The sequence below is a fragment of the Lontra canadensis genome, unplaced genomic scaffold (genome assembly GCF_010015895.1).
Source record: "Lontra canadensis isolate GAN:19392208 unplaced genomic scaffold, GSC_riverotter_1.0 scaffold113, whole genome shotgun sequence".
Classification (NCBI taxonomy): Eukaryota; Metazoa; Chordata; class Mammalia; order Carnivora; family Mustelidae; genus Lontra; species Lontra canadensis.
In genome coordinates, this window is record NW_022631107.1 from 3,747,309 (window position 1) to 3,773,782 (window position 26,474).

The 26,474-nt window shown below is 40.1% G+C and overlaps 1 protein-coding gene across 9 annotated transcripts in view; it reads left to right on the plus strand.

Moving 5' to 3' along the window:
* Positions 1-26,474, plus strand: part of TUT7 (terminal uridylyl transferase 7) — a 59,154-nt gene that overhangs the window by 11,610 nt on the left and 21,070 nt on the right. For all 9 annotated transcript variants that reach the window (XR_004380634.1, XR_004380635.1, XM_032840459.1 and 6 more), the window contains 13 exons: positions 217-268; positions 965-1,034; positions 1,820-1,946; positions 3,263-3,382; positions 10,296-10,448; positions 13,302-13,482; positions 14,907-15,997; positions 16,578-16,728; positions 18,492-18,578; positions 19,405-19,505; positions 21,396-21,453; positions 25,297-25,400; positions 26,231-26,320. Coding sequence is in view for 7 of the 9 variants with exons in the window: in XM_032840459.1 (XP_032696350.1) it covers positions 217-268; positions 965-1,034; positions 1,820-1,946; positions 3,263-3,382; positions 10,296-10,448; positions 13,302-13,482; positions 14,907-15,997; positions 16,578-16,728; positions 18,492-18,578; positions 19,405-19,505; positions 21,396-21,453; positions 25,297-25,400; positions 26,231-26,320 (2,385 nt within the window). In the remaining 2 variants the exon portion in view is untranslated. The remainder of the gene's footprint in view (positions 1-216; positions 269-964; positions 1,035-1,819; positions 1,947-3,262; positions 3,383-10,295; positions 10,449-13,301; positions 13,483-14,906; positions 15,998-16,577; positions 16,729-18,491; positions 18,579-19,404; positions 19,506-21,395; positions 21,454-25,296; positions 25,401-26,230; positions 26,321-26,474) is intronic.

Consider the following 26,474-nt stretch of genomic DNA (forward strand, 5'->3'; position numbering starts at 1 on the left):
GGCGTTCGTCTCTGTCTCTGACTGATGTGTACACGTAGCATAATGATTAATTAATTTACTGGGGTAGCAGCGTGCTTTCTAATTTGGAAAGGAGTTTGGATAACTTCCAATGACTGTGCATTATCTCAGTGAAACAACAGTACTTATGGATTATTGTATTCATTGATTTGTTTCCTACGTATGGATTAGTAATGTATTCATTGAATTGTTTCCTAGATGTCTCAGCCAGATGTTCTCTTACTTGTTCAAGAATGTTTAAAGAACAGTGGTAAGGCCAAATTCTTTACACGTTTTGCTCTAAATTTTCTTTCTTTTGTCATAATTTGAATATATCTTATTTGTCAAACGTTGAGAATAGGAAGTCATGCATCTTTTAATTATTTCTGTGGTTAATATCCAAACAGAAAACTATTCTGTGATTTAAATTAATACCTCACAGATGATAAATAGGTGTGACCCAACCCAAATACTTGCTCCTGGTTAGGGTTATCAGTGTCCAAAGTAATGTCTGGCTTAGGACTTGATGACTCATTAAACTGTCTCATCCCATGAATTAGTCTTTCCTGTCCTTCTTGTTTGGGTTGGATGAAACATTGAAACATTTCTTCTTACTTCAGTCAGTGTGTATTTTGAGCCCAGATAGCTTTTGCAGCAGTTTTGTTTTTGAATATATCCTATCCACATTTCTAATTATCTTATCCACATAACAACACTTAAATATTCTGATTCAATAATGAGTCAGCTCTAATCAAATGTGAGTCTTACAAAATAAGGGTTTTAAATTAAAGTGATTACTTGGCTATTATACATAATACTGTTTCCCTTTTCAAGTCATCTCAGAGCTTTATTTCGTAATCCTCTTTCAGAAGGCCAAACGGATTAAGTCACAACTTGTACTTCATCTAGTTCTGCTTTTAAACAGAGGTTTAATTAACCTACTTAATATTTTTTCTTCTTTCCTCAGACTCTTTTATTGATGTTGATGCAGACTTCCATGCTAGGGTGCCAGTGGTGGTGTGCAGAGAAAAGCAAAGGTCTCCGTTTCTTTAAGCTGTTTATATATTAAATAGAAACTTGCCAGGAGCACGTGTACTTTATTATATCTTAATGTCCAATTTCTAGAATAACAAGCTCCTTATGTAGTTAATTTCACAGGCTCACTATTAGCATTCTTTCTATATGTTGGCATTTGATGCAAGAGGAGAAGGTGTTTTATTTTAAAAAGAATAAAATTATTTGAAAGGCAACAGCAGAGGAAGGAGGTATTTTGACCCATTTCATTTGAGTAAAAAACAACTTTATCGATGGGCTACTTTCTGTAGCCACCTTACTTTGTCATCCTTTTTAGCAGCATTTTTAGCAGTGCTGAATAACAATTAGCGTGACTTCCCCCATGTGTCTCTTCCTCCATCTGGAAGCATTACCATCACCACAGTACATGGGTGGTTTGTAGGCTGTAATGATTCTTCATTAGGCAGATTCCCCCAACTCTTGGGAAAACACTCTTTTACAAAGATGAATTCCTACTCCCATTTGAACCATTTTACTATATTTTCCTGATTTTTATTTCCCCCCAGAAATAGTTTTAATGTATGAAAATACAGAGTTTTAGTTCTGAAAAATAAAGTTCACTCAGAGAATAGCTGCCCTGTCTTTTTCTTAATGCAGTGACCTAAATGACCCATAAAGATTTTGTGAGTTTTTAATTTTCATTTTGAAGATATTTGTTATCAGTGCAAATTAGTTATTGTCAGTGTAAATAATACCTGATACCTGTGTAATGCTTTTTATCTTTCTTTTTCTTTCCCCCTACCCCCAGTGGTCTTCTTTGTAAAGTGAGTGCAGGAAATGAAAATGCTTGTTTGACAACAAACCATTTAACTGCCCTTGGAAAACTTGAATCGAAGCTGATTCCTTTGGTGATTGCCTTTCGGCACTGGGCAAAGGTAGGTTTGAGTTCTTTAAATGTGTGAGCACTTTCTATGTATGCATAAACAGTCTGCTTTGATTTTTGCCTGGTTAATCTGAAACGTTTGGATGCATATTTATAGACATGAAGAGAGTAAGCATCTGAGCATTGGAACAGAAATTTTAATGTCTGCAGAAAGGAAAATTTAGTGTGTCTATTTCACTGTAACATTGCTGAAAAGATCAAAATGACTTATAGTGCTTATTAAAAATCAGATTTGTGGGTCAAATATAGAATATGACCCAAGAATTTACATTCTGACTAGTTTCTCAACACGATTCTTAGGCACAGAAAGGTTTGAGTGATACCATTTATAATCATGTACGCAGAAACTCCAAAAAATTGAAGCCATTCTCTGCTCATGCTTACATTTCTATAATGTTTTAAGTGTGATATTTCGATATTTATTAGAGCTTTTAGTATTTCCTTAAAATTGAAGGCCCCATGATGATTATAAAATTGAGATTCTGTGTAGGTACTTTATAGAGAAAAGCTAGAGCTTTACTGATTAAGATTTGGCAGTAACAGGGACACCTAGGTGGCTCAGTGGGTTAAGCGTTTGCCTTTGGCTCAGGTCATGATCCCAGGGTTCTGGGATCAAGCCTGCATCGGAATCCTTGCTCAGTGGGGAACCTGCTTCTCTCTCTGCCTGCCACTCCCCCTGCCTGAGCATTTTAATGCGTTCTCTCTCTCTTTCTCTCTGACAAATAAATAAAATCTTAAAAAAAAAAAAAAGAAAGAAAAGATATAGCAGTAACAATGTATAGTGCCTATTGCTGTGGTTCAGGATAAGCCAAGGATTACACCAGTCTTAACCGGGTGAATTGGTAATTACAACATGCCATCCTTTGAAAGCTGCTTCCCGCTTCGTCACTGAGTAGTCTGTGCTTTTTAAATGGTTATTCCTATTGGTGCTAATGAGTTTGCCTACATTCTCTTCCCAGTCACCTTTCTGAGCAAAGCATGAATTTTTAAGGCAATAGGTTCAGATGAGGGGACCATTAAACTGAGCAGAGCCAGTTGGCTTGCACTTAGGATTGAACCATCATTTTGATTTCACTAACAAGTGTGTTAACCAAGTCGAGTGGATTTGCCGCTGGTGTCAAAAAAAAAAGAAAAATTAGATTAAAAATTTGAAATGGAAGTTGCCCCTCAACATCACAACATGTGGTTGCTCCAAAAGTTTCAGGAAGTTTTATTTTTTGTCACTGTGGTGTTTTGGGTTTTAGACCAAATTATATAAATCATAGACTGGTACAAAAGAATGCTTATCCTTTTTTCTCTTATTTGTAGCTTTGCAGTATAGATCGCCCTGAAGAAGGAGGCTTGCCACCTTATGTGTTTGCCCTGATGGCCATTTTCTTTCTTCAACAGAGGAAAGAACCTCTTCTGCCTGTTTATCTAGGATCATGGGTATAAAACTTTTTTTGCTTATATATCTGATACTGATTTTATTACAGGGCCAGAATTGCCTACACATAATTTCAAAATCTAAACTTAACCAGAACGGACATGAATTTATTTATCATGCTAGTGTGAATATTCATGCCTCTCACTGCTGAAATCTTAGTGTATTTGACTATAAGATGCTGGTGTTTTAATTTGAGAAACACGTAGGGTCCTGAGGATTTTAAACAAGACATTGTGAACCCAAATTAAATTTATCCTTTGGTACATACTTCCTTTGGGTATAACTAGATACTTAAATTTACAAGTCACTTCCAGACAAACTGTACGAAGCATTCGATTGCTGTAACTTACTTTCTGTTCTAGAACGTCTAAATAGCTCTCTGCATTCCCCATTCTCTGGGAAACGAATAAAAATAGAAGTATGGAGACTGCAAGATGCAGAATGTTGTCGTCACCTCTTGAATAGTATTTTGTTGTTCAAGATGAGTTAGAATTCAGTAATGTGACCACTCTTTTTCTATATAAATTAAAGTTGATTTATTCAAATAGGATCGAAGTAGTCTCCATCTCAAAGTTAAAATAATACTCTTTTCATCCTTTTGGGAACTTTTCTTTTAAATCCTAGGTGTTTATCTTGATAAAATCTTATATGTATACTTACTATGTAAAAAGTCAAACTTGGTAAAAAGCTTATTTCGGCACATATGGTACCGTAACCACCTTTCTTCTTAAGTACACAGAATTCTCATCATTTAAGGAGGATCTGTTCTGCAGCAGTAGCTTAACTATGAATATATACGAAAAATATATGATTATAGGGAAAAGCTTTTTCTTTGTACTTATATAGTGAGTATTGAGCAAGGACCTTTATCTGCTGGGTCCTAGGAACAAAGACCAAAGACCAAAGCAGAATGAGCCCCTCGTAAACTCTGTCATGGAGGAGGGATCACAGACCACTGTGTGTCCCACTGGCCTGAAGGGTACTTTCTTTGTGCTTGTGGTACTGAAACGAGAGAATGCACAGGACCAGTGGGTGTCTGCCAGATAGCTGTCCTGGTGGAAAGAAGAGAGAACAGACAACCCTTAGCTGATAAGTAACTATTTCCATAAGACCCAAAAGGGCCTGTGAAGGTCTTTAAGTTTTTTCTTTCACTTTAATCCATAGAGACAGGAGTTTAGAATAAAACCAAACCAGTTAGATTCCTGTGCCTGAGAGGGCCGTTAGAACACATTGTATGTGTTCCCATACTTACTTTTGTTCTTAGTGAGATCTACTTTTTCTGGTGTCCTGGTCACCTCTGAGTAGTCCTCTGTCACTGATGTGAGGATGCAGGAAAAGGGATGTGTCTGTTCTGGTGATGTGATTCTCCTCAGGATTTGCTTAAGAACACAGTAGTATGAGTACCTTGTTCAGTGGCTAGTGTATTCTAGGCAGTGGTACTGGACATCCTCTAAAGTGACATTGAATTTGCTTTTGATTATACCATTTGTTTATTTAAGATTTAATCACAGAAACAGGTATGTGGTGGCCAAAAATGGATTGAATTCTGTGATCAAATAAGGTACACTCTACTGCCTGAACCGAAATGATCTACAGTTTTCAGTATTTTAAACTCATCAGGCATCATTGCTATAGTCTTAACCGATACTAGAAGCTTCTGCTAGGGTCATAGAAATATAAAGCAAGTACGGGAAAGAAATTAAATTCAGCTCCTTATTGGTGTCAGAAATTTTACATTGTTATTCCTGGACAAAATGCTTTGAAGATTTCAGTTATGTTTATAGAAGTTTCTAAACTGTTAATTCCTTAAAATCTTTAAAGCTCTATGTACGTTTGTCATTTTACTTGGCCCCAAAGGGAATATACAGATAACGAAGATGAAATTCCCGGTCAAGAACTTTAGGTATCGTGCCTCTGTGCCCTCATCTATCTCTTCAGAGATTGTTGAACCGTTCCCTCCCACCCTACGCCGACCTCTTCCATGTCGGAGGCTGTCCTCGCAGACCTATTACTCCCATGTATCGTTATTGGACTTTGATTTGGCTAAAATTAATCATAGTGAGTTGTGACTGATGAGCAGGTTTAACCCTGTCTTCTCAGCATCTTTTATCCCCAACAACTAGTCTTCTAGTAGTTGTTCTTTGGAATCTACCTAAATCTGTATAGATGTAGCTTTTAGCAGTTATTTACCCATGAAAGATGGCAGGTAATATAATAGAAAAAAGAGTAGTCTCAAGTTTGCTAGCCCTACGATTCCTCCAGATCTTGTCACACATGTCCTTAGGACCTTCAGCAAGTTATTTATTTTCTTGGAGCCTCACTGAGGTCCTCACTGAGAAATTCTGAAATGAGATCATGAATGTAAAGCTCCTAACCCAAGGCAGGAGAACAAATGTAGTTCTTTCCCCTCAACAGAAAGTCAAGTTCTACTTATGATGGGGGGGGGGGGCACAACCTCCTGACCAAATGATCCTTATATAAATAACAGCTATAAATTCTCAGCAAAACACAGAAGACAACAACGTGAAGGCTCTGGAGACTGAACAAGCACAAGCAGACTTCGGACAGAGTCAGACTTTGGAGCAAGTGGCCAACACATAGCGAGTTTCTGTCCTTCTTTTGTGGCTTTATCCTGAAGGCACGCGCTCTGGCAGCAAAACCAGCCCTCTCTCTGGCCAGAGGAACGAGTGCCACCAGATAGAAGGGAAAAATATGGAGGGAAAGATACTGAAAATGGAACCCTTAATTCTCTGTGTAAACTCAGCATGTCTCTGACCAACTCCTGAACCAGTCTAGTCTGTCCTGTAAGGAGCTTGGAAGTCATCACTCTGTCTTCACAAAAAGGGAAAAAAAAAAAAAAAAAAACAAAAACAAAAAACTGAATAAACTGAGAATCAACAGCTCTTAGATCTGTCAGAGATTTGAGGTCAAGGAAAGCCAATGCCCCTAGAACTGGAGAGACAGGCAAATATAGCAAATTATAACTTGTTAGAGCAGAAGCCCAGGAGCAGAGCCAATACCAGGGTAAGAGGGCTTAGACTGGGGTTCTGGAAGCTCAGTCTGCACAAGTCTAAGAGTGAAAAATAGCAGGGCCCCCAGTCTTTGGGAACCTCCCAGTGATTTCACAGGTTCTACTCCAAGAACCCCCACCAGGTTCTCAGGGTGGAGATCCAAGAAAAATCCCCTTGTGCTTTTGGCAGGATGAGAAAAGAAGTCACCATTTTGAAGTATGCCCAGAGCACGCTATTCTCCTAAACAAAAGCCTGCCTTCAAGTGAAACTTTTTTTACCAGGGCCTAACCGGCGTAGGGAAAAGAAAAATACCCAATTCCAGTAGCCCCTTTCCTGAGCCTTCCTGTCTTACTTCAGGTGGGGAGGATTGAAAAGCACTTTGTCAAGGTCACAGTCCAGGACCACAGGCTCTGCTAAAAGACTGACACCCGATCATAGGACTATAGAATGCTTCCCCTCCCCCAGACCTTACCACATTGTTAGGGCTCCTGCATAAAATGGGATTATAATGGCAAGACCTCAATTCAGAAGAAATCTCTTGGGAAACCCAAAAACAATAGGGAAGACAAAAACAAGAAGTCCAGAGAAACTTTGAACCTCTTGACATCTACAGCTACAGCAATCAGTAAACATAGCCTAACTCCTAGCAAAATTAAACTTCACACTAAAGGCCTTTCTGCCTCATTTCCTTAAAAAAATGAACTGAGATCAGAATTGCTGTCCACCAGTCTGCAGTTGGTGTAGCCAAGTTAATTACCTATAAAAGTAGCCACATGTTCTGGAGCAACATAAAGAATCCAGAATTTTCACAATACAGTATAGCATTATAGTATCCAGAATGCAGTCTAAAATTACTCAATATACAAAGAGCAAGGAAAATGGGACCTAGGGGGAGCCTGAGGCAGGGCTCACATCTCACAACCCTGAGATATGTATGACCTGAGCTGAAATCAAGAGTGGGATGCTCAACTGACTGAGCCATCCAGGTGTTGCAACCCATAATAAGTTCTTGAAGAAAGGAAATAATAAATAAAGATACGGACAAAATCAACAAAGAGAAAATAGAGTAACAATAGAGAAAACAAGGCCAACTGTTCAATAAGTAATACTGATAAGCCCCCCATAGATTCATCTGAAAGGAAGAGAACACAGTATCAGGAATGAAGGGGGGTTTATCTCTCCAGATCTTACAGACATAAATGGATAAAAGAATATTATAAATAATTTTTAAAGATTTTATTTATTTGACAGACAAGAGATCACAAGTAGGCAGAGAAGCAGGCAGAGAGAGGGAAGGGGAACCAGGCTCCCCGCTGAGTGGAGAGCCCAACGAGGGGCTCGATCCCAGGACTCTGAAACCATGACCTGAGCCGAAGGCAGAGGCCCAACCCACTGAGCCACCCAGGCGCCCCTATAAACAATTTTATACCAAAAAATTAGAAAACTTAGATCAAGGAGACCTGTCCTTGTAAGACTCACAAAAAGAGCGTTCAAGAAAAAAAATAGCCTGTGTAAACTCAGCATGTCTCTGACTTTATTTTTTTTATTTACTCTCTTTGCTTTATTTTTATTTACTCCCTTTATTCACTAAAGAAAATGAATTTGTAATTAAAGACCTTCCCATGAAGAAAACTCCAGGCCCAAATGGCTTTACTTGTGAATTCTGCCAAACATTTAAGGAAGAAATAATATCAACTACATAAGCTCTTTCAAAAGATAGGAGAAAGAGGCCAGAATTACCCTGATATAAAAACCAGACACACAAAAGAAAGCTGTTATATACCAGTATCCCTCATGAGCATGGACACTGAAACCCTGAGCAAAATATTAACAAATCAACTGAGAAATATACAAAAATAATAAAGGAGAAAAAGCCATGTGATCCTCAAGAGATGCAGAAAAAAAAAAAACCAATAAAATTCAACATTCATTTATGATTAAAAGAAAATAAAAACAAAACCTCTCTACAAACTGGGAACAGAAGGGAACTTTCTCAGCCTGAAAATGGGCATTTATGAAAAACACCTGTCAGTAATGTCCTACCTAATATTGGATTCCGGATATTTTACCTGTAGCACTGTGAACAAAAAAGGATGTGTCCTTCCCCATCCCACCACCCCCCACACACTATTTCTATCTAAATATTTAAAGGAAGTTCTCGTCATTACAATAAGGAAAGAAAATAAAATCAAAAACCTGAAAGGAAGAAGTAGAAGTTTCTCTATTTCGGGTAATGTGATGGTTTACATAGAAAATCCTAGAAAACTACAAATCCACCTCTAGAGCTTACTAGTATATTTAGTTTGAACATAGAATACAAAGATGATATACAAAAAAAAATTGTACTTTTATATATTAGCAACATTTAAAAAGGTTTTGAAAAATTCCATTAACAATGCTTCTTGAAAACACACTAATGAAGAATAAATTTAACAAAAGATCCATAAGACTTTCAACTTGAAAACTAGAATATTACTGTGAAAGTTAAATAAGAATATACATAAATGTAGAGACATACCAAGTCTGTAGATTGGAAGCATTGATAACTGTTTTTCAACAAAAGTGCCTACGCATTTCATTGGGGGAAAGTCTTGTTCAGCAGTTGATCATGGAAAAACTAGATAATAAGGGGGAAAAATATATAAACATCAACCCTTTACCTCCCAAATTACCCCCAAATTAACTCAAAATAGATCAAAGACTTAAATGTGGAAGTTAAAATTATCAAATTTCCTGGGCACCTGGATGGCTCAGTCCGTTAAGCCTCTGCGTTCAGCTCAGGTCATGATCCCAGGCTCCTGGGACGGAGCCTCTTATTGGGATCCCTGGTCGGTGGAGAGTCTAACGCTCCTTCGTCTGCCTCTCCCTCAACTCATGCTCTGGCTCACTCGCTCTGAAATAATCAAATACCTAGAAGAAAACAGGAAAAAATCTTTGCAGCCTGAGGGTGGGCAAGAATTTCTTAGCTAGAGCCCTAAAAGCACAGCCCCCCCTGGGAGCGTGGCTCAGTGATTGTTACGGGAGGAGCCTTCAAAGCAGAGGGAGTAGCGCTGTGAGCCGGGGCGGGCGGGCGTGTATGGGGAAGATGGGACTGAGCAGTGGCAAAGGGACAGATTACCTACCTTCTTTCTAAGCCCTGAATTTTATCCTGAGTTCGAAGGAAACTACTGTGAGGAGAAATGACAGGACGGCTTATGTTTTGGGATTACTCTGTGTACTAAACCAAAAAAGTAGTCCCACTTGTTGTAGAAATATATTTGAGAAACAGGGTACCACATCCGTACCATGACTCGGGTACCTTAACCAGTTTAAAGCCTGTGATCAATCCCACGGCACAGTAAAAACAAAACAAAACAAAACAAAAAACCTGTTCAACTTTGTTCCACATTTCTTAGACCTTTTGAGCCCAGGCTGTGTTCTTTAGCAATTGACATCTCAGGAACATCAGTAGAAACAGTTTCTTACATTGAGCATTCACTGTGTGCCCTATGCTGTGTCGGTGGATTTTGTCCATTATTTCATGTCACAAGTATCACGGAGGAAGTTATAGTGTAGCCCGTTTCTACAGAAACCTGAGACCTCACAGTTCCTCCAGGGAGCCGAGGTTGGGACCTGTGCAGTTTAACTCCAGAACCTGTGGCCTTGAGCCCAGGCTGTGTTACCTTCTCATAGACTGTTTACTAAAGAAATACTTCACAAAATCACCACTTCTTTTGCAAGTGAAAACTTGTTTTTTACTTGAAAGAATATTTTTAAATGAACAGATGTCTCGGTTCATAAACTGATATGATAACCTTTTCTATTTTCAGTGAGTTATGTTTTCATTTCTTCTAAATAAATACACTGTGGTTGATATAAAATCCTTTCTATCTCATTGTAATAGGATATGTCTAATTTTTCCTAGATTGAAGGATTCTCATTAAACAAACTAGGGAACTTCAGCCTTAAAGATGTTCAAAACGACGCTGTGTTCTGGGAATACACTGAGAGTGCTGCTGGCGATGCAGACATAGCAAAAGAAGGGGCCCCAAAAGAAATGCCTGTTAAAAGGGGACAGGTCTGTTCTCTCTCATTTTTAATTTTGCCGTTTATATTTGATTTCACTGTTAATTGTGGAGTCTGTGAGTTATCAGTCCTCCTCTCATCTGTCAGCTATCTTAACTCTTCCATGGATGTTTTCATTTCCTAGTCTGTTCAGTCCTTGGAATAGACAAGTAATGAGAAAAGGTAAAATTCAGATCACTGAATCCACAGTGAAGAAGTACTCGGTATAATGCATTTCAGTGTCCTCATCCTCACCATTAGGGGTAGGCAGGGAAATTTATGCACAAGGAAAGAATTGCTGCTGAAATTTAAACAGAAATCTGAGCAATGTCATTATACTAGAAATAAGAATAGGAATCTGCCTCAAATTGGGGAAGATTTGGGGCAGATATGGGCCCTGACCCCACGACCTTCCCTGTAACTCTCTGGTTTGCAGTGGCAGCAATACCCACAACGGACTTCTGAGACCAGGATCCTAATCCTCGCTGTACTCAAACAAGTCCTGCCACTCCTCTGGTCCATGCCTAAAATGGGGAAGTGGTGGCGAGTCATAGATTCTCCAGTTGTGTTTTCTTGAATCCTTGAGCGCTGGAGAGAGAAGGGAGGTGGTGCCACTCAACCCGATGCCACCAGAACACCACCACTTTTTTTCTGTTTTCTTCTTGGGGTTCCAGTAGTGGAGAAGAGTACAGGCTGTGGAGCCAGAATCTTTGAATTCATATCCCAGCTGTCCCACTTCCTGGCTGTGTGTCCTTGGGCAAGTGACTTAATCTTCCTGGGCCCAAGTTTCCTCATCTAAAAATGGAGATGATACTGGTACCCTCTGATAGAGTCATTGACTTCTAGAATGCTTAACTCAGTGCCAAGCAAGTGGTAAGCACTCAGTAAATGTTACTTGTCATTTTTGGGGGGGAGGGTTGTTTTTGTCTTTTGGAAAAGAAAGCATTTCCTACTTTAAAAGAAGAAAAACAATAACGAGAAACAGCTTAAGTACCACTAGTGTGGATAAGTCCACGTTTTCGTAAGTTCCACGTGGTGGTATTATCAAGTCATCTCAGTGAAATGCTTACGAGCCCTTAGCGATGCTGAATAAGGGTTATGGATAAAGAGGTGAAATTTAATGAGGCTTTCAATCTCTGGGGGTTTTCTTTGTGTCCTCAACTACAGTGTTTGGGACCTAGATAACTTCGGATTTCAGGCAGTTCTGCTTCGTAAATCTATCTAATGGCATTATCCTACTTGACAAGAATATTTGTGGTCAGGATTTAGTGGTTAATAAAATACTATACCACTTGTTTTGAAGTTCAGTATAATAAAGTGTGATGGGCAACAGATTTGTATCCCTGAGAAGGAAAAGCTGTTGCTGTAAGCCCAAGCAAATACTTGATGTTAACATTTTCGTGTTATTTGGAGAGATTAGTCCTGCTACCGCATCAGAAATGAAGACCTAGGCAGGGTCGAGAGTGATTGCGTTGTGTGGTGAGAGAGCACTGTACTAGGATCGAGACCCATTGTTCTCGTTCTGCCGCTGACAAGCAGTGGGACCTTTGGCGAGTCACGTCAACTCTTCGGGCTTTAGTTTTCTCTTGTAACTTAATGGGAGTTGAACTGGATTACCTCAAAGAGCCATCTTACAGTTGTGACGTTATGTTTCAATGATAAATGGATTTCTTGTACTAAAAAGACTATAAGTGAAAGAATACAGAGAGCAACCAAATCTGCCAGATGCTTTCCCTTGTTTCTCACTTAATCCTCATAACTATCCTGTGTTATAGGTGGTTCCGTCCCTACTCTGCAGATAATGATAGCGACCATTTTTTGAACATGTGTGCCAGGCACTGTGCTAAGCTCTTTACAGACATTCTCTCACTCAGTCCTCCCAACAACCCTCTGAGGTGGGTACTGTAATCCCCATTGTTCAGATGAGGAAACTGAGCCTTAGACAGCATAGAGCTTGGCCAGAATCCTACATGGCTAATACATGGCAGAGTTAGATTTCAAGCCTCAAGTGTCCCATTGCAAAGCCAGTTCCATGAGCCACTATGCTGTCATGCTGACTGAGAGTGAAGAGGCTAAGGCAAGAGCAGTTAGGATCTATGAAATGGCAGAGTCAGTATTTGGACTCTTTTGTTTCTATTCTAGGTCCTACGCACCTTCCAGTATATTCTGTCACTGTATGTTCCAGTTTGTTGAGAGTCAGCGAATGTAAAACTGGCATCAATTTCTGATATCAAGAGTTACTTGACTTTGGAGCACCTGGCTGGCTCAGTTGTAACAGCATGAGACTCTTGATCTCGGGATCATGAGTTCAAGCCCCATGTTGGGCATAGAGATTACTTAAATAAATAAACCTCTAGAAAAAAAAAAAAATTGACTTTAAAATCAGTTGTCCCTGGCAGATTCAGTGAGCTTATGTAACGTCTCAGAACAAATGAAAGGAGTGTTTTGCCTTTTGCTCTCTGCCTGTAGAAGCCGCCCATTTTTGAGTGTGTGAGCGTAGAGGTGCCCTCCAGCGGCAGGCAGCTCCAGGGAGAGTTCTGTGCTGAGTAGCAATCCGGGCACGTTTCTCTCCACCTGTCATTAAGGCTTCAAAATAAGGAGTGCCCCCTGGTTGCCTAAAATTGCCCGTCTGCTCCTATGATGATGGTTAGATTTTAACATGCCCTCATCCCAGGAGTACAGGGTAGAAATGCCATTTTCCCACAAACAGAATATAACCTAGATGTGATTTACCTAGATGGATTGTCAAATTCCTATCTTTGCTAAGGTTTTTCAGGTTTTTTGTAATTTGCTTGAATGATCTCTAGTTTTTCAGATTGTGCTGACACCTGAACTCACCTGTGTGTTTTCTCTTTGCTGTTAATAGGTATCATTAATATTTGATTTCAAGCACCTGCCGTCAGTGCCAGTTGGGCAGCTCTGGGTGGAAATGCTTCGATTCTATGCTTTAGAATTCAATTTGGCTGACTTAGTGATCAGTATTCGTGTTAAAGAATCTGTATCTCGGGAATCAAAGGATTGGCCCAAAAAGCGCATTGCCATTGAAGGTATCTCAGAACATTTATTTTTAATTCCTTGTCTTTTTAAGGTACCAGGCTAACCTCGTGCTTTTTACTTCATTCTCCTTTCAGCCTCCACGTGTAATATAGGCCTGATCCCAAAAGTGAAATAGTTAGAATCTTGCATGTGTTACTGTGGTCATTCCAAGGGATCAAGCTGTTTGTTCATCCTAGGTTTTTTAAGCACTGCAGTAAAATGTCTTAGTTAAAAAACAGCTAAAACAGTGGCTGGCCCAGTCCTTGCTTTCTTTGTAAATTGCTTAACAACTTAACCGCTCCTTCCCCGCCGCCCACCCTGATGTATGAATCCCCCTTTCCTCTTTACTGTTCTCATTGTTGGATTTTTTTAGATTCAGTCCTTTCCTGGATTGTTGTGTTCATTTAGTTTTATGAAGGTGAGAAAATACTTTTTCTTGTGAAAAATAATTGTTCATTGGATTCCTTTTCATAGAGAGAGGGGCTTGTTATTTTTGGAATATCTACAGTAGCATTTGGAACTGATTCATGAAAACATTTTTTCTAGCAAAGGCTCATTTAACTAAAACCATTGTATGAAAGACTCGCTGATGTGCCCTGTAGACTACATTAAATGGACTAGCTCTTCTCAGCTTTGCAGAGTCAGGAGGTTGAAACCCCTCAAGAAATCTTAATTCTCCTCCTTCAGACAACTTAAAGAACCTCCTAAATGGAATTCTCATATTTTTGCTTGATTTTTTTCAAGCTTTATATTGCATAAGAGGGTTTTTGGTGGTTTTTTTGTTTTTTTGTTTTTTGTTTTTTGGTTTTTTTTGCATTTTGCATTTTGCATAAATTCTGTGTGCAGTCATGGGGATCTCACATTTTTAAACCCTCCCCTGCAGTTTCTCTGGCTCAGCTCTTCTGGCCAATTGCCTAACCTGCTGGAGTTCTAGGGGAGGAGAAAAGATTGAGAGAAGTGGTGTCTCCTCCTGGTGCCTCCCTCTCGCCCCTGAATTCAGTCCAGCCAGTTCAGTGATGGGGCTTCCCAGGGCAGAAGAGTGGAGGTAAGCTCTACACACCACAGGGCCTGGCTGAGTGGGGAGGCAGAGCACTCAGCAGAGCCTGGTGGGAAGCCCTCACTTCCCCAAGGCACAAGAGCCACACAGATGACACCTTTTTTACCTCCACAGTCACAGAACAAAATAGGGAAGGGGTATTGGTTCAGAACAGAATGGGTACTCTTCATAGAACAGATGTTTAAGGAAACATTTCTTTTTGTTCTTAAACTACCTCTTTCTTATTTCCCATCCCCAGTTTTTAAAAAAGCATACAAGATTCATGCTAAACTTTAGTATCGTTTGTTGTCTATTTTTATCTACAGCAGGCTAATTTTTAAAACATGAGATAGAAAGGTATGAAGTGGTGGATTTTTCTTTCTTTTTTTTTCGTTACAGATCCCTACTCTGTTAAAAGAAATGTGGCAAGGACTCTAAATAATCAACCAGTGTTTGAATATATACTTCATTGTTTAAGGACAACGTATAAGTATTTTGCCCTTCCACACAAAATTACAAAATCCAGCCTTCCAAAGCCTCTGACTACTGTCACATGTCTTTCCAAACATTCTAAAGAAGTAGCCGAGCATGACCCGGGTACACAAGCAAAAGAGGATAAACTGAAAAACTCAGTTTTGGCTCGAGAGCCAGGTGCTGCCATTTCAACTACAGACACCTGCACGGTACAGCCACTGACTCTTGTTAAAGAGACGGCTGAAAGCTTTGGAAGCCCCCCATCAGAGGAACTGGGAAATGGGCATGTCAGTGTCTGCCTGGAAAACCCAGACCGTATCAAGGCAGGTGCCAGTTGTGATGAGCAAGGGGATATTAAAGGACACCATCAAGAAACAGGAAGTGAAACTGGGAGAGAGGGCAAGCATCCTTTGACTACCGATGATCAAGGTTTAAGGAGTAGCAGACGTGGAGAGTTTGTCATCTGTGGCAGCACGCAAAATAATGAGACAGAGAGCACTTTGCATTTAGAAGGCTTCCAAAATCCCGCAGCCAAAGAGTGTGATGGATTCACTACTTCGGAAGACAAGGCTGATGTTGATGAAGAAGGCATAGAAGGTACAGATGATCTCGAAGATGCTCTAAGCCACTTCACCCCCTCAAGACAGGGCCATACGTCAGGAATCATTCATTCCGATGAAGAGGAGGAGGAAGAAGAGGAAGAGGATGACGATGAAGAGCCCAGGCTGTCCATTACCCAAAGGGAAGATGAGGATGACTTGGCTAATGAAGATGAGTTAGAAAATACATACACGGGATCAGGGGACGAGGATGCCCTGTCTGAGGAGGAGGATGAATTAGGGGAGTCTGCTAAGTGTAAAGACTCGAAAGAAGGTGGAAAACCTGCGGCTGGGGCTCTACTAACAGAATTTAATAAAATCTGTCTTAAAGAAGAAAATACATGTGAGGAAGGCTCAACTGTGGATCAGTCTGATTTCTTCTATGAATTTAGTAAACTCACCTTCACCAAAGGCAAGGTAATCAGTGCCACTCAGTGCCACTTAGTGCCACAGAACTAAGAGACATTAAACAGTTTTTTTTTTAATATTTTATTTATTTATTTGACAGAGATCACAAGTAGGCAGAGAGGAGGAAGCAGGCTCCCTGCTGAGCAGAGAGCCCGATGTGGGGCTCGATCCCAGGACCCTGGGATCATGACCTGAACCGAAGGCAGAAGCTTTAACCCACTGAGCCACCCAGGCGCCCCGAGACATTAAACCGTTTTAATGCATGTAATTTTAATTTTCGTGTAGTAGAACAGAGCTTTCCCATGTCTCGTGGTAGTGAGGAGTTGGTGCAGTCCAATACAACCACTCGATCTCCTTCCCTCCTTAGACCCGTGCAAATTTGCATTGGAGAAAGGGAATGCTCTTGGTAGTGGAAATTACTACCTTTTACTCCTGAGTATCCCATAAGATGTCCCCGTTTGGCTGCACATTATTTTTATTCCTTTGGCAAGTGAGAGTAGACTGTGGACTTCTCAAAAAATTATTCAGGGCCCCTTTATTTGGCAGATTTGTATCTTACGTCTTGTTTTGCTTTGCCACCTTCCTGCAGTCTCCTATGGTCGTGTGCAGCTTATGCAAACGAGAAGGTCATCTCAAGAAGGACTGTCCCGAAGACTTCAAAAGAATTCAGCTAGAACCTTTGCCACCACTGACACCCAAATTTTCAAATATCTTAGATCAAGTTTGCATCCAATGTTATAGTAAGTTATTAATATTTCTTTTCATTTGTCAAAATATTGCATTGACATTGGCTCAAGAGTCCGCAGAATCACTGACCTGTTAGCTCCATCACCGAGACCGGGTCTGTTCCATTCTCCACTGTGTCCATGGAGCTCTCTGTAATGCCTGTGCCAGTTGAGACTCACAGTAAACAATTGTTGAAGGAAAGACAGGATGGGAGGGAGGATCTTTTAATTCTAACTGTTGGAATACTAGCATTCCCAGCTGGTTTTCCTTGAACTGTTTTCCTAAGTGCAGTTAATAGTATCTCTTGGCAAGGAGTGCTGCACAGGTCAAGTAGGGAAGGAGTGTGCTTGCTGCTCCCACTGGGGGAGAGTTGTGGGGCAAATTAGCATAATAAATGGCCTCTGAGAAACGTTGTCGTGATAAACTTATTTAACTCTTCATCCCAGCATTTCCAAAATCTAAGCATAAAATACTTTAATTAACACTTATTAATGGCCCCCTAACAGCCCTTTGAGGAATACCAATTTGGGGAAGCAGATGGTTAGATTTAAAGGAAAAACACTGAAAGGAGAAGCAGGCCTCTCTTCAGATGAACTTGATGCATCACTGTGCTACCTCCTGAGGGAGCTGTGCTGGAAGGCACTTATTAACCAGTGACTGAGTCGTTTTTAAACCTTTTAGGAGTTTATAAGCTATAAAAGGAAACTAGATTCCCCTTAGAAAACTATATATGCACATGCTCACAAACTTCTGTCCCTGAGGGCCACCTTTATAGAACCCTGGCTTTCTGAAACCTCATAGCAGAACCTCTGTTCAGATTCCTGGGAACAGATTCATTCATTCTTTCTTTATTTCTTTTAATTATTTTTTATTTTGGGGTATAATACATTATTAATTTTTTAATTTTTTCCTTTTAATTTTAAAAAGTCAGTTAACATATAATGTATTATTAGTTTCAGAGATAGAAATCAGTGATTAATAGTTGCATATGTACTCAGTGCTCGTTACATCATGTGCCCTCCCTAATGTCCATCACCCAGTTACCCCATCCCTCCCACACCTTTCCCCTCCGGCAAGCCTCAGTTTGTTTCCTATGATTTAGAGTCTCTTATGGTTTGTCTCCCTCCCTGATTTTGTCTTTGTTTGATTTTTTTCCTTCCTTCCCCTCTGATCCTGTTTTGTTTCTTAAATTCCACATATGAGTGAGATCATATGATAATTATCTTTCTCTGATTGACTTACTTCACTTAGCTTCATAGCCTCTAGTTCCATCCACGTCATTGCACATGGCAAAATTTCATTTTTTGAGACTGCATAGTATTCCATCATATATATGTACCACAGCTTCTTGATCCATTCATCTGTTGATGGACATCTGGGTTCTTTCCATAGTTTGGCTATTGTGGACATTGCTGCTATAAACATCCAGGTGCACGTCCCCGTTTGGATCACTACATTTGTATCTTTGGGGTAAATACCCAGTAGTGCGATTACTGGGTCCTAGGGTAGCTCTATTTTCAGTGTTTTGAGGACCCTCCATACTGTTTTCCAGAGTGGCTGCACCAGCTTGCGTTCCCACCAACAGTGTAAATGGTGGGGACAGACTATTTTCAAAGAAAGACATTCTCTATTTTATATTACTAATGCTATCTACCAAGAAGACACATGGAATTTAGTTTTCTTTTTAAGTTGTTAGATTTTGTTTTATAAAATGATTTTTTTTCTCCAGAGCACATGAACAATCTTTGTTTCTAAATTTTTTTTTTTTTTTAAACAGAGGATTTTTCTCCAACTATTTTAGAAGATCAAGCTCGTGAGCATATTCGGCAAAACCTAGAAAGTTTCATAAGACAGGAGTTTCCAGGTAAATAACTTTTTACATTTAAAAGAAAAGTAGCATGACCTTCCTTCAAAATGAGTACATGTGTTACAAGCACATTAACTTGGAGAATGAGAAAGAATGGTGATGGTGGGGACAGGGCTTCAGTTACTTTATGATACGCTGAGGATGGTATTTGGTCTGCCCCATCCTACTTTACCAACAGTGAAGACAGTAGCGGTATGGGATTTCTGTTAACAGACCCCACAATTGAAATCTCATTTTGTGTTCTTTTTATTTTTTTTTTAAAGATTTTATTCATTTATTTGACAGAGAGATCGCAAGTAGGCAGAGAGGCAGGCAGAGAAAGGGTGGGGGGAAGCAGGCTCCCTGCTGAGCAGAGAGCCCAATGCGGGGCTCAAGCCCAGGACCCTGAGATCACGACCTGAGCCGAAGGCAGAGGCTTAACCCACTGAGCCACCCAGACGTTTCATTTTTTGTGTTCTTTTCAAAGTCAAAGTTCACATCTCTAAAAAATGAATATTTAGAAAGCAGTAAAATTACATTATTAAATATACTGATGTGATCCACATTTTCCTTGAACTGTCCTTTCATTTAAGAATAAAGTTTGGCACTTGGTAATCTTTCACACTATATGTAGATTGTATTTATTTAAAGTAAATTTTGAAAAAAAATTTTGAGAGGAAAAAGTTTGTAAGAAATGAACTGGTTAATAAAAGAACATAATTATAATGAGATTCATATAGGATAGTTAACAACTGGGTATTTTTGATTCATGAGAGGGCCATTTTGATCAGAGGATTAAATGTATTCAGGTAATTAGTTATTACTTTTCATATATCCCTAACAGGAACTAAATTGAGCTTGTTTGGCTCCTCCAAAAATGGATTTGGGTTCAAACAGAGTGACCTTGACGTCTGTATGACAATTAATGGACTTGAAACTGCAGAGGTACAGTGACCACCTAAAAATTGAATTTGCCGTGGCAGTGTGATTTGACAATCTTGACTGGCAGTACAGCTTGGTGTTTTCCAAATCTATCAGCAATACCACATGGAGTACGCCATTTGGCACAGTCTCTCTGGTCAGATACTTAAGAAGCTTAGAGGTAAATGTGAGGAGGTACCAGGGTGTGTATTTTCAACATACAGTACAGAGAGGATTTGAAAGCGGCCTGTGGGAACACTACCAGGCCAAACCAGCTCCTCCGGTGTCCCATTGGCATGGCCAGTGGGCAGACGTTGATGCACACACCCACAGGAGGCTTTTTGAAAAGTGTTTTAGGAAGCAGGCAGTGTGGTCTTCTGAGACTTGTTTAGCAGGCAAATGTACCATGATAAGAACGCTAACCATACAGTTCAGAGACCCAGATTCAAGACAGGCTTGTTTCATACGTCCCTAACCACATGGTTTTTGGTTGGTAATCTGTAAAAGGAAAGCGTGCCCTCTGCTCCTCGTGCCTCAGGAGATTTGCCCTGCACCTCAGCTTGGATCATGTATGTCAGGAGTCAGCAGACTACAGCCCACAGGCTAAAGCCAGCCTATTGCCTGTTCTGTCAGAAACAGAGCACAGTCACATGCCTCCATTTGTGAAGTGTTTTGGTTTTGTTTTAAGATTTTATTTATTTATTTGACAGACAGAGATCACAAGTAGGCAGAGAAGCCCGCAGAGAGAGAGGAGGAAGCAGGCTCCCCGCTGAGCAGAGAGCCCGATGCGGGGCTCTATCCCAGGACCCTGGAATCACAACCTGAGCCGAAGGCAGAGGCTTTAACCCACTGAGCCACCCAGGCGCCCCCATTTGTGAAGTGTTGATGGCCTCTGCGTTCGTTCGATAATGACAGAGTTGAGTAGTTACAACAGAGTCATACGGCCTACAGAGCGGAAGAGGTTTTCTAGCCCCTAACAAATTTAAGGCCTTTATAAAATATAAAATACTGCATAAAGATATAAAGTCTGAGAAGTGCGAAGTCCCTTTTTTATTTTTAACGACAGCCCAAACGCTGTATAGCCAAAAATGAGTAACATTGCTGTCACTCAAGGTCTTTTTATGTCTTTGCTTACTTTCAAGTCTTTGTCTTTTGAGGATGTATCTGTTTTGGGAGAATAGCCAAAAGTTAGCCACCCTGAGTTTGGTGAGTAAAGGGGATAAGCAGGATTGGGTCCAATAGATGGAATTACCTCATTGTACATCATCAATATTGAATTTTTACATAGCTTAGAAACGAGTTTTATGGGCATTTCTGAAGGAAAATTTCCAGTACATTTGGGATGTGTGTAGCCATCAAAAGGGTTTATGTTGTAAAAGGTGAGCCCAATGTTTTTAAGTATGATTTATTTGGAACATTTGGATTTGCTGTATGACTTTCATTTGTGCATTATACACAGTCCTGCGGAGGGATTATCTGAGCTTAATCACTTTCCACAGCTGTTCATCAGCTCTTAACTGAAATATAATGAAAGTCCACCCAGAATGAACAAAACAGGGCACAGAAGCTCTGTCTTCTTTATTCTGGCACAGAGGGCACTTCTGAGTAGCAGAGTTACATGGAGGGGGCAAATGAAGGTCCTCATTTGGACAATGGTTCAGAGTTTTCTGGGACATCTGATTTCAGTCTCTCTTATACCTCCAAAAACAATTTTAGTAAATAGGGTCTGTGGGAGTTTTTGTATCCTTAGGCTTTTTCCTATGAATACTGACCAAGGCTTGCCTAGGAGGGAAAAATGTATATAGAATGAGTTGAAATTAATATCATTATTTCCGAAGGTAATGGAAACTCTCTGTAACCAGGTTAGGAACCTGTCTTCCCTTTGTGATTCAGCACATGCACTTTTTGTTGCAGGGGTTGGACTGTGTAAGAACTATTGAAGAACTGGCAAGAGTCCTCAAAAAACATTCAGGTACCTCAGCAAACTTTGTCTAAAAATATTTTTGTCTTTTTTATCGGTGTTCTGCATACTTAAAATTTATCCATGCCAATGCAACAAGTAAAGTTGGGCACGTAGGGTACATTTGGAGAGTCAGTGTCTTTCAACAATTTTGTGTGATGAAGTAGGAAAGAATCGGTAATCATTTGTGTGCGTTTTGTTGCCTAGCTGAGTTTTATTTCAGAACAAAGCATATACCATACAGGCAAGAAATTTTGGAAATCCATTTCGCCGTATTGACCTTGTATAAGTCCAAGTGTTGCTGGCTGTGGTGTGAAGTGTAGTGGAAAGCACTGGGGGGTTCTGGACTGTCTTTGTGCTGCTTGACAATTACATGGGACCCTGAACAAGTCATTTAACTTTATGCTCTCTTTTTCTCTCACCAATAAACTGAGAAAACTGAACTGGGTCGCTACTAAATTTTTATAGCTGTAAATCGTGACCACTGATGCCATGCCGTTAATGTATCCTTTTGCTGTCAGGGACAGCTATGGATGCTGTTAACAGTGGGTATTTTCTTTTTAAATGTGGTTCAGCAAATTTCTGTGCTAGGAGCTGGGAATGAAGGTGAACACAATATGGTCTGTGACCCCCACAAAAGTAAAACTCCATGGTCTGTCCATGAGATGCTTTCTTTTAGAGGAAAGCAGCAAACATTGTATAATGAACTGTGTGTGTCCTTCATTCAGAGCCACCAGCTGTTGACATTTTACTACCTTCGATTTATCATTGTCTTCTTGCTTGATCACAATTTTTTTCTGTATCATGTGAGATTAAACTGCAGACATGTTCCTTTCCCCTAAATACAGCAATGTATCTATCTTAAGCATGAACTATGTTAAAAACAGGTCATTTTTAGACTGAAACGACTTATACACACAGATGGTAATGGAACACAGATTACATGGAACAAGAATTGTAAATAATAGCTAAAGGGCTATGATTGAAACCTAATATCATTAAAACAGTCCCCAGCTATCTTATTGGGTGCCTACTATGTGCTCAGCACTATATTGAGCACTTAGGGATGGTGGAGAAATAAAAAGTCTATACAAGCCTTTTCCTTGGGCAACTTTCAGATTTAAAACAAGGGAAGGTAACCTCATAGACTATGTAATGATGTAAGGCAGTGTTCATTTTTCAGAACAAGTCGGAAGCTACTATAAGTATTCAGTAAGTTCTGAGGAGAGAGAGGTTCTGAGAAGGAGTTACATAGGAGAGATTCATGGAAGAGATGGGTTTATGCTGATCTCAGGTGATGCTGAATATGATTTGAGAAGGATCTTTTCCCAGAAGAGAAGTCATTCCTGAGAGTGCACGTGTGTGAGCATGAGAGTTACTGCAGTATATCTGGGAGGACAGTGGGAAGATCAGGACATCTAGAGAGTTTCAGGTGGTTCTTACTACTCGTTAAGGTAAAGTCTGCAGATGCTTGGAAACCAGTGAAGTTTCTTCCAAGAGAGGAGCAACCCGATAAAAGCAAAACTTAAGCTTTTTCGTCAGCTGGTAGAGTCTCTCAGAAAAGGTATACTCTAAGTGAATTCAGGGCCAAAGGACCTTAACCAGGTGCTAATGATCCTAAAAGGGAAAAGGACAGGAGAGATTCCCAAGGGGATGTGGTACCTGCAAGAAAGAAAGAAGGGTTTGGACTGATGTTAGGTACTTGAGAAACGAGTGTTTGTAAGAGGGCACCACGTGGAGGTGTATAGTTTGCCATGGAGGTATAATCTCCAGGAGTTAAAAGTCCAGCAAGCAATTAGAAATATAGAGTTGTTGGTCAGGATTAAAGAACAAAAGAAAAAATTTTTCATTGAAATCCTTGAAGAGAAAGAGAGAGAGACCAAGAATAAAACAGAATTCTTAGGGATCCTTTGAGAGAAGTTAAGGACAATTCCTGTGAGTAGAAATTAAGAAAGGACACTGAAAAAGGCACCATTGGAATGACAAGAACCGGAATGATGTGCTGGGAATAGACCATAGCGGATAGGCTGGTAATGGGCAACCGTGTCAAATTCTAGAATGGGAAGGAGATGGAGCATAGAGCTCTCTAATTTAGTTGTGGTATAGCAGAGTAGTTAGTGGGGGTTCTGGAGTCAGACTCTCTGGTTTTAAATTTTGGCTCTCCACTTGTGTGGAGATATTTATAATCTCTATATTGGATATAGTCTGGTTGTGTGTTCCCAGAAAGACACTCAACCTCATTTTAAGTACTTGGTTCCTCATCTACAAAGTAGAATAACAATAATAGCGTTCAAGGTTAAGAAAGGTGGTACGTTAAAGTACGGGGTCTAGCATATGCCAGGGATACCTTGCCCCACCTCCCCATCAGGAAAAGTTAGACCTCCTCTGTCTCCCACACAGACTTTTTGTATTGTAATTTCTATCATCTACATACTTTCCACCTGAACTTTGGATCACTATGTATCTGCCCTCCGGATACCACCACTTACCTGTTTGAGAAAAAACTCCAACTCCATCTCAGAATGAACTCCTCTTTCTCTTTACTGCCTTCCTGCTGCTACAGCTTCCACTACCTGCCCTTTCCTCTGAATCTACTTTCTCCATCATTGACACTGACATTCTTGGAATCACCAAAATGGGTGAAGCAATGACTAATTCATCTTAGAATAGGTTCAGTAGAAATTTGGAGTTGGTCACACCTACATGCAAATTTCAGCTCTGCAACTTACTAGCTCCATGTTCCTGAGCAAATTAATATTTCTAAGGCTTTGTACTCTCATCTGTTGGATGAGGGTGAACATTCTTAGGAGGTGGTGCTTGTGAAGGATTGTGGGTCTGCAGGAACTGGTGGTGCTTACTGTTACAGCCCTCCTTCTTCTCCCTTATCCCCCCTACTTCCATGTCCGCTCCCCTTATCTCCACTTCCCTAGCTAGTCCAGGTGTATATTCTCCAAAGCATGTCTTGCTGCTTCTCCGCACCGCATGCCACCAAGATAGTTGAGTTCCAGATAGATCATTTTTCATAATGGTCACCGTGCCCCTCTAGTTGGTGTCTCCAGTCTCCATTGCCAGGGTGTTGTGCAGATAGATGAGGTCAGTGTTTCTCCCCAACTTACACAGTTCATTGGTGTCTCCTTGCCTGTAAGGATAATTCTTAGCAGAATATATATGTTCTCTATAGGCTCTTCCTGGTTTCTCTCCCACCTCCTATCACTCATTGTTCTTTTCCCTAAAGTCTACTCTATAGCCTTTATAATTCCATGGAAGTTCTCGAACTTCCCTTTTAGGGGTCTGCTTTGTGCCTGTGTATATTTCCTTGTAAATCCCCTCAGTTGCCTCTATCTTTACCTGTCCCTCTCCTTTTTCAAAGCCTAGTTCAGGCAATTTCCTCTCCTGTTGAAGTTGATTCCTTTTTTTTATCGTCTTAACTTCTAGCTCTGTGATGAGTAATTTTTGTTTTGAGGATTTGGATGATTGCCCCAAAGGCTTTTCTCTATATTAGATGTAGTCAGGTGAGAAGAATAGGGAGGGCCCACATAGCCAAGACTCTCTAGTAGTCTCTTCTGTTCTGGTGTTTATGAGACTGACAGCCCTATACACATGCTTGTGACCCAGTGAGTTCCTGGAGGGCACTGGCTGCCTTGTTCATCCTTGTACTTCAGATATCGATGTGTTTCACTAATACAGACTTTGCCAGAAAAGTCTTCCCAGACGTTGAATAACAGAATTGAGTAGTTCCAGCGACTGCAGTGAAACAGACCAGTTAGATTTATATCATTTTATGTTCGAACATTAACAAGAGTAGCTTATGGCCCAGCTGCTGTATTTCACAATACTATCTTATTCCCAACCTAGGTCTGAGAAACATTTTGCCTATTACAACAGCAAAGGTGCCAATTGTAAAGTTCTTCCATTTGAGAAGTGGTCTGGAAGTGGACATCAGTTTGTATAACACACTGGTAAGATTTTCTCTAAGCTTTTTCTTTAGGGAGATCAAGGGGAACAAATCTCTCTTAATTTACAAAATCTCAAGTAAAATTAAGCCTTTTTTTTAATCTTATTCATTTTTTTTAAAGATTTTATTTATTTATTTGACAGACAGATCACAAGTAGCCAGAGAGGGAGGCAGAGAGAGAGGAGGAAGCAGGCTCCCCGCTGAGCAGAGAGCCCGATGCAGGGCTCAATCCCAAGACCCTGGGATCATGATCTAAGCCAAAGGCAGAGGCTTTAACCCACTGAGCCACCCAGGCACCCCTCATTCTTTTAATCACTATTTAGGAGTGCTTGCTGTGTGCCTAGCAGTGTTCTAGAGGGATGTAACAGAGAGTTGCTCATATTTATTTAAAGTGAGGTCAGAGTGGCAGGTGCTTTTAGTTTGGCTTGAAGTTTGTTTAATTTTGTAGTGTATGTCTGTCTTTGGTCCCATAGCTGGTTTGTTTTGGAGCTTTATGGACCTTCTCTGGATCCTAGGGGCATTCAGTTTAAATAATGCCAGGGTGATGTGGGGGACTCCTAACATCTACTTAGACAGAATTACCTTAATAGCCCTTACTTCTAGGAATGTTCAGACTAAGGACATATTAACATAATGGAAGTCGTGAGCTCAGATATCATTTATAATTCTTATTATTAGTAAGTTAATGAAGCTCTGTTTTGGGGGAAAATATATTGGTTTCAGTCTAAAGGTCTTCAGTCTGAAGTGAATTACAGTGTAAACCTTTTCAGAATATTCCAGCCTAAAATTTTTTCTTCTAATTAATCCCTTATGGTGTAATTTTCCTTTTAACAGGCCCTTCATAACACAAGGCTCTTATCTGCTTATTCAGCCATTGATCCCAGAGTTAAATATTTATGCTACACCATGAAAGTCTTTACAAAGGTGAGTATCCTTCCTGTTGGGATTCATCAGGAAATTTCACTGCATCTTCAAACCTAGGTGAAAACATAAGTCTATATTTTTTAAGGACCCATGGCTGTATTAAATGTTTCCTTTAACTACTTTGGGAAGCCTGCCATAGCAAGCTACAATTTTA